The 8911-nt window shown below is 46.8% G+C and overlaps 1 protein-coding gene across 1 annotated transcript; it reads left to right on the forward strand.

The window, feature by feature from the left end:
- Positions 1-7835: 7835 nt before the first annotated feature.
- On the forward strand, positions 7836-8291 carry LOC105914540 (protein DETOXIFICATION 16-like). The gene has a single exon (XM_014805344.1). The coding sequence runs from the start codon at positions 7836-7838 to the stop codon at positions 8289-8291; it is 456 nt and encodes a 151-aa protein (XP_014660830.1).
- Positions 8292-8911: the final 620 nt, after the last annotated feature.

Consider the following 8911-nt stretch of genomic DNA (forward strand, 5'->3'; position numbering starts at 1 on the left):
CTGAAATGTGGCCGACAATAAATATAAGTAGTTTACCACGCGTTATACCGGATATGGCCTAGCACACAATGACACAGGATTTATACTAGTTCAGGCAACATGCCCTACATCCAGTCCGGTGGGTCGGTCGTCGACTTTATTCCTAAGCTCAGGTGCTCAGAGTTTGCAGTGGGAGTACAAACGAGAGGAGGAAGAATAGGGGTGTCCGAGCCTCGGTGGTGGAGAAGCCCGGGAGGAAGCTAAGTGCTAAGTGTAGTGCATTACAAGCGTGGGGTGTGCTTGTATGAGCGTGCGTGAGCTACTGGGGTGGCCGTCAACCACCAGTGGCCTATGGAGTTGTGGAGCGTCCTGAACGTCATGGGCGTCCCGAACGTCCTCAATCCTATCTCCTATGAGGGTGCTGAATTCGTATGTGTATGAGCCTATGGAATGGGGATGGGTACGTGTCCTTTTATAGTTCAAGGGGGCGTCCTTACAGGTCGTAAGAAAGTCAGAAAGTTGGTATACGAGCCATGCCTGGTCTTGTCAAATCCTTTGCCCGTTGGATATGGTATAGCCTCCGTCCTTAATCCCTATTTGCCATGTCAGGTCATCATTTTGTTACGTCTGGCCATCCCGCCGTAGGGGGTAGGTTTACAGCGCTACTGTGCGATCACGCGCGTGACCTGGCCCGGTACGGTTATTCGTATGGGCCTGCTGTCCGGGCTGCTTCACTTGCTCCCAGGGTCCACACATGGTGGCCATCCCTAGTCGGAAGTCAGCGTTGGCGGTACGGCTGGGACCTGGTCGGAGGCGCTAGGTCAGAGGCGCGGGCCTGGGTGCTCGCCCAAGCGAAACTGGTCGGACGTTCTAGGTCGGGGTCGGAGCGTGATCCCCTGCTCGGTGGGACCCACGTGGCTTGGCCTCTAGGTTGGGAGAGCCTAGTCGGAGACTGGGCCTCGACCTCTAGCCCAATCGGGGTGATTGAGTTGGCCCAATCATCTGCTACCGACATGTCTCTTGTTGGGCTGAGCGCCTCGAGAAACGGTCCTGTTGGGGACCTCGGGTCTATGGACCCGTCACCTGGAGACCAAGATGTTGCAGCACAGGCATGGAGACAGTGGTGACCAGAGGAAGAGGTGGAGCAGCCATGTCGATGATCCTGAAATGCAAATAGAAATTAGTTTGATCAAAAAGGGGTCAAGGTCGAATGTACATACAAATCGATATAGTGACTAGGGAGAGAGCATTGTACTTGTGTCGAGAGGAGATGCGGAAAGATTTCCTTACATCGAGAGGAGGAGATGAACAAGGATTTTCCTATGCTTGAGCCTGACTGAAGAAGAAGTGGAGGGTCGTTGCATTTAGAACAAAATCACCACTCCTTCCTCCCAAAACAATCATGCGGCAGTAAAATCTTTGCTCCCTTATTATCTGGGCTCCAACATTACACATGGCAACGAAATATTTTTTGTTGTCCCCAGTTGCATTGCCAAGTCTCAGCAAGCAAGGCTAGTAGGCAAGTTTGAACAAGACAACCAAGCAGACTTAAAGTTTCATCTATAGTTTTATTTTTATTCATTGACGTGGCACTCTTGAAAACAACAAATTCGTCGCTGAAATGCTGAGTTTGGGCCTATGGTTACGTATGGCTCATTTGGCCCAACTATGCCAGCGCGCGAACGGTTTTGCCGCCGGCCGGTGCGTGTGGCCCAGCTGGCGGTGACGGTTTCGACTTTGGTGCTGGAGGAGCGCGCCAAGTCCGAGGAGCCTAGGAGGAGGTCGCCGGCAACGGCGGCGCTATTGGCAGCGGCGTTGCCACCACCGAGGACCCCAACACCGAGGGCGGGAAGAAGCCCTCCAAGTCCGAGGCGGCCGGCGTGACGGTAAGCCGCGTCGGCGTCACCGTGGATTTGGGGTTTGCTCGGGTGAAGCTCAGTCCAAGGAGGAGGGCGGCGGCGTCGACATCACCATGGATAAGGAGGCCATGCACCCCAACGCCGCGCTGGGCAGCGGCAGGTCGAAGAAGCCAGCAGCGGGGGGCGGGAAGAGGAAGAAGCTGGTGAGGCTCAGCAAGGAGTATATCGAGATGAAGATGAGCGAGCCTCCTCTCCCATGGGCTACCGGCGCATGCCCGTTGTCCGACGACAAGCTGGGCGATCCCGCGCGCCGCGCCCAGGAAGACGAACTCGCCCGCCTACTCTCAGAAGCAAATTGACATGTACGCGCTCCAGGGGTACGCCGACATCGAGTTCAGTGGCGGCCGTGGGCCTACCTCAAGGCAGCAGGGCTGGTTGATTAGTGTCTTCTTGAGTCGTAATTACAGGAACTTAGTTCGTCACATGTGCATTGGATTCCAGTTGTTAATTCCGTGCTACACTCTGCATTGTTGAAAAATGGCTATTGGATTTTAGTTGTTTATATGATTTACATATAATGAATGCATAAATTGCTCGCACGCTCACCTTTCCGTGCTACTTGGGGGGCAAATTGTATTATAATCTGCTGGTTATGCTATGGATGGATCAAACTTGGCAGTTTTTTATAATCTCTGAATCACTTTCTTTTAAAAATTTTAGAGAAACTTAAGTTTTATGCAACCTGTGCGCAGAAAATTGATCAAGAGACCAGTCAGCTCCTAATGACCAGCACCACAGAAGCAAACTTATAATGGAAGAAGAAACCTATACCAAGATGAGCACATCTGTACCACAAACAGCATAAAAAGGTACCATCACAAAGGAAGACCGAACTGTTACCACACAACACGAATTAGTAGCATCAGATCAGCAATTTGTATTTTTTTTTCATTATTGCCTTCATAAGGGAAACTTCCTGCCACCGCCAGTTAATTTGCACTGTATGCATAATCTATGCCAGAGGCCTAAACCCTAGTACGTGATTGACGACGATTGGAGGTACATCTGAAACTCCAACAACCAGAAGCACGTGTTATCGTAGCTTCCGTGAATCAAAAGGCTCCTCATAATAGTATACATATCCAAAGAGAATATTCAGACATACTGGCAGATGCAAGATGTCTGACACAGCAAGCCAACTAGGAAATGTAGTGTTTGTGATACCATCCTAGAATCCTAGATTCGAAGCACCAAGGGTCTATACTGCCAGTAATCTTCTGCTGATAAAAAAAAAACATTAGTAGTGTTGGTAGTTGACTGCAGTTACCATTACATGTAGCATGCAAAATTAAATGTTGATGGGAACCTCCCAAACTAGAAGATTACCCCAACAGAACTGTGAAATATTTCAATTCATTAAAGTAACAAAAACTTATAGTCTAGCCATCATGCTAAACTTGCCATACCATAATATGAAGATCCTCAATAAGGATGAAGAGATTATGTATTATTTAATATATATATATATAGAAAAGAATGTGCTATGAGTAAATTGCACCACAGTTACAACGACTTGAAGGTGAGTCCTCTGAGAAGTCCTCATCCTTATCAGCAACGAGATGAAGCATTGGTTGCCCCTTTGAAACAATGCTGTTAAGCACATCATCGACGCAAGCAATATTGTATAACTCACCTCCAATAGGAAGGCATTTCCTTTGGCCGAGGAAGTCCTTGAGCTTTGAGGTAAGCTCATCGTTTCTAATTTCACTGACAGATGTCAAGCTGAAAAGCTTCTGATCAAGATTTCAATCTCTTATAGCTTCCCATATGATGTTAAATGGCCCATTCTCAGAATCAAGTACAGTAACCTCACTAAATTGTATCATCCTATCCAAATTAGTGAGTGGCTGAAACAGACCAAATTAAACATAGATTATTTAAAAAACCTATTACACAGATGGAGGCTAAACGGCGAGACGAATCTATTAAGCCTAATTAATTCATGATTTGACAACGTGCTGCTAGTAACCATTTGCTAATGATGAATTAATAGGCTTAATAGATTTGTCTCGCCGTTTAGCCTCCATTTGTGTAATGGATTTTGTAAATAATTTATGTTTAATACTTATAATTAGTATCTAAACATTCGATGTGACAGGTGCTAAAAATAAGTAAAGGAACCAAACACCCCCTTAGCTTCTGCAATACACACTCCCGGGGAAAGATTCGCTCAAATATACAAGCACATACTAGTGGCTGCAAGATGTTGGCCAGTGCACTCTTTTCTGATATCATCCTAGGTTCCTGAGTTAGAAGCACCATGGTCCAGTGTCACCAATATTTCTATTCCGCGCAATACAAGCAATTGCATGTTCACATGCAGATGTTGGACCTGTTCCTCCGATTCTAAATTGAAGGAAGCCGTAATGATGGGGAGCCGGTTGTTTCCTTTTTTTTTGCCTTTTTTTAATATTTAAGGGCCTCATTAATTTGAACTCTTACCTAATTGGTGTACTGTAGCATTGCCCTGAGAACAAACCTTTTTTATGTAAGCTACTGCAGATCCTACTGATTTACTGGTGTTTATCTTTCAGTAATTATTCTAGTGATGCAGTTTCAATATTGTTAGTTGAGAGCAAACCCCTTGTTTGACCTAAGGCAGATCCTATTGATTTACTGATGTTTTTCCAGTAACCATCTAGTAAGAAAAAATGGATGCTGTGATGGTCCTATTGCTACTAATTGTCTAGCTAATAAAATATGATAATGTGAATGCTCCAACTCCAACAGTGCAAAATTTTATTGAGAACTGACATGCCAAATATAAACAAAAATTTCAATAAAAAGGAGTATCTTTAGAAAACTTAAAGAAGCAAAGAGGAAAACCAACAGAACGACCAAAGTAAAAATATTACCTTTCTATTTAATCCAATCTCGAGTTCATACAAGAGCCTCAATTGTTTTGATATTTAATGTGCTCCATTGCTTATGAATCATATTTCCCTCACTGCTCAACGCAGCTTCACAATTAACAGCACAAGCTGGCATTGCCAGGACATCAGGTGCCATAATTGACAGGGTTAGATACTTTGTAGAATTACTCATCCACCAGTTCAGAATATCGAAATCGTCCTTTCTCGGGACAAGACCATCTTCAAGGTAGTTGTCAAGTTCTGTCATTAGTTGACTCCTTGTCTGTGCATTAAGATGCTCATCCCAATCTTCCAATGAATCACTATCAAATCCATCAAACTCAACAATACGAGCTTCACGAGTTGATGTGTCAAACCCTGACTTCTCTAAAGGACCACAATATTCATGGAACAGCACCCTTATTGCATCACGCACGGCAGATACATACTTCTCTGCATCAGTACCAAAAGCTCGCTTTAGATGGAACTCAATAAAAGTAATTTTGAATCTCGGATCAAGAACAACAGGTATTGACAACCACACGTATGAACTTTGCCAATACTCATTGAAAGTTTCTTGCATCACCCAAACCATGTTAGCAAGTTCAGTGTGATCAGAGGATGCTTCTTCTTGCAATGTTGTTCTAACTTTCCATAGTTCATTGAAGTATATATTTGCTGTGGAGCAAACAGGACTAGAAATTACTTCAACAGCATGATAAAAAGCCCTCAGTATCCTGCAAACAGATTCCACAGTTTTAGTATCTTCTGCAGATAACAATTCTTCCGAGGGGAATGCCTTCTTGAAATGCAGAAAAACTTCAAGCCTGAAGTAAATTTTATGCCACCATTTCGCATCCTCCTGTGGGCACTTCAATCCAATATGTGTAACAACTTCTAATATCTCTTACCATGGAGAAATAGTTGCGGAGAAGGATCTGGGAAGTTTCCTTTTGTCATAGTTTCAATATATATTGATCCTATTGTTTTCCGGCCATATCCAACCGCCCAACGTCATGTCCCAGCCGAACAACGTCATGTGCCACCTAGAAGGCCTTGGTCGTTGCATCTTCGCATCCCCTTGGCTGTGTTTGGATCCTGGAGCTAAAATTTAGTCCGTGTCACATCGGATATTCGGATGCTAATTAGGAGGACTAAATATGAGCTAATTACAAAACTAATTGCAGAACCCCTAGGCTAAATCACGAGACGAATCTATTAAGCCTAATTAATCCATCATTAGCGAATGTTTACTGTAGCACCTTATTGTCAAATCATGGACTAATTAGGCTTAATAGATTTGTCTCGCGATTTAGCCTAGGGATTGTGAAATTGGTTTTGTAATTAGCCTATGTTTAATACTCCTAATTAGTGTCGAAACATTCGATGTGACAGGAGCTAAAATTTGCCCGGGATCCAAATCAAGGACGGTCCACAGTCAAACTGCATCCCCCTTTGTCGTTGCAGCTTTGCATCCCCTTTTGTTTTGTCCTACTCGCTCCAGTCTCCATCATGTCCTACTTGCATCCCCCTTTTGTTTTGCAAGCGGCAAGCCTCCAGCGTCGCTCCAGTTCCCTCCTGTCTTCCGGTCCAACTCAACTCTTGCCTTTCCCTGCTGCTGCTCTATTTAACAGGGAGTCGCGCAGCGCCGACGCCAATGCCAATGAGCCTTACTCGGGGCAGCAGCAGGGCGATGTACACCGGCCTGATCATCCTGTTGCTCGCTGTCGGCGCAGGCATCAACTTCGGCGACTGCGACGGATTATCTGGCCCACTCCTCAGCTTCCTGGGGGTTGTCGCCGGCGCCAACATGATCGCCGCCGGCGTCCGGACGGCCGACGACCCAGCAGCACCCATCGGCCCCGCGCCCGCAGCGTTCGCCGGTGCACGTGCGTTCATGCGGCGCAACCTCGCCGTCGTGGGGCTCGTCATGGTTTCCTCTGCTTCCACAGCGGTTGCGGGGAAATAGGCCCAGCGTTCTCCTTCATGATGTTTGTCCTGCTGGTGTTCGGGGTCTCTCTGATCAACATCGGAGTTCATGGCGCCTAGTCTGGTGTGTCAGCTCCGGTCCGTTGATGCTCGTATCGTTCTTCATACGTTGACGGATGTCAGTAATCGCCGCCTCCCTCCACGGATGGTTTTTGAGTAACAACAATAAAGGAAATGGAATTGGAATTGGAATTGCATTTTTTGTTTGAACCGAGGGAGTACTATTTCTGAATAATCAACCAGTATGTTTTTCCTTAATTACTACGTGCTTCTTTGTAATTCATGAATTACGTTAGTGAGCTCAAGTACCTTTTCACGGGAACATGTGATATTCCATCTCCATGATTCCACACCTGCTATCCAAGTTGAGTAGCAGAAGATGATCCTGCCCCTACTTTTTCAGCCGCTTTATTCAATTGCTTTTGACGCCAGGAGTCGAGACACAAGATGTATCCATGTGGGTCCCGGCGCTGACCTGCGAGATCCGACGCCACTTTTCGGTTGCATCCCGATCATGGCCACTGCAGTACTAAGACCATCCAAACAGGACAGCGATGGAGCTGACGTGGATGTCTGTCTGGAGAACGGGGTGGGTGGCGTGCAGATTGCGACGCACCACGACAGAGGCGGCGCGTTCGTAACGGGGTGGGGGGTGTGCCGATTGCGCCGGCGACGGCGACAGCGGACCGAATGGACCACCTCGCCTTTTTTTTCCCCCTTCTGCTTCATATAAGCCATCGATCCATTGTCAAGGATTGTTCAGCGCATATTTTCGAGGTTGTGGATCCATCAATCCCTTAAAGATTGGACCCAAACTACCAAGATGTTGGCCAGATGTATGCGCCAGCCATTGGAATGGACCATCGAGAGTCAAATCTGCAAACTGAGGCATTGGAATATTAGAATGAGTGTTTGGATATTAGGTGTTAAATTTTAGCAGTGTCCCATCGGATGTTCGGATGCTAATTAGAAGGACTAAACATAAGCTAATTATAAAACTAATTGCAGAACCCCTGGGCTAATTCGCGAGACGAATCTATTAAGCCTAATTAGTCCATCATTATCAAATGGTTACTATAGCACCACATTGCTCGTGATGGGGCTCGCCTGCGTCCCCTTGGCCGCCGTCTGGGCGAACGTCGGCCGGATCCTGGTGTTCCTCGGCCAGGACAGCGCCATCGCCGCCGAGGCCGGCGCCTACGCGCGGTGCCTCATCCCGTCCATCTTCCTGAGCGTGCCGCTGCAGTGTCACGTGCGGTTCCTGCAGGCGCAGAGCCTCGTCCACCCCGTAATGGCGAGCACGGGCGCCACGGCGCTCTGCCACGCCGCCGTGTGCTGGGCGCTCGTGTACAAGGCCGGCATGGGGAGCAAGGGCGCCGCGCTCAGCAATGCCATCTCGTGTGCTGCCAACTTGGTGATGCTGGCTGTGTACGTCAGGACGTCGAGCGCCTGCAGGTGTACATGGAACGGCTTCTCCATGGAGATGTTTGAGTTTGAGGAGCTTCGATCGTTCGCCGCCCTCGCCGTGCCGTCCGGGTTCATGATATGGTGAGATGATCGGCGCAGCCATTAATCTCGGAGCTTTCTACTTGGCGTGATCATATGAATGGAAAGGTGTATGGTACGACGCGTGATCTCATGGTACATGACAAAAAGAGTCATGCCGCACGGCAGCCACCCGGTGGAGATCTCACGCGAGAGGAGAAATAGAAGAGAGCACGCAGCACACGAGATGGGATTATGCTGATCAGGGAGAGGCCGAGGAGCCGGGGCGAAGCTAGAGCCGGAGGATTTGTGTGCACACTTGACACTTCAATATAAAAATCTTGTCCAATATATATAAAGTTAAAGGAAATACTTACCAAAATAGAGAATATGATACTCTTGATAGTTAATATTAATAAACACCAGCAAAATATTATACGGTCTGTATACAATTGGCAAAATACACCATTAAGTTGACTCCTCCACGAGGAAGCGGATCATTGTCTGCTGTGTAGAGCAAGTAATTCGAAGACTTTTGCTTGGGGGTCGATCATTCTGGACTTTTGCTTGTATACATACATACATATGTATATACATATATACATATATATATAACTATACTAAATAATACCCTGGGTACAGAATAATATATATATAGGAATAGCTTATTCTGTACCCAGGGTATTA

Source organism: Setaria italica, chromosome VI (genome assembly GCF_000263155.2).
Source record: "Setaria italica strain Yugu1 chromosome VI, Setaria_italica_v2.0, whole genome shotgun sequence".
In the NCBI taxonomy this organism is placed as follows: Eukaryota; Viridiplantae; Streptophyta; class Magnoliopsida; order Poales; family Poaceae; genus Setaria; species Setaria italica.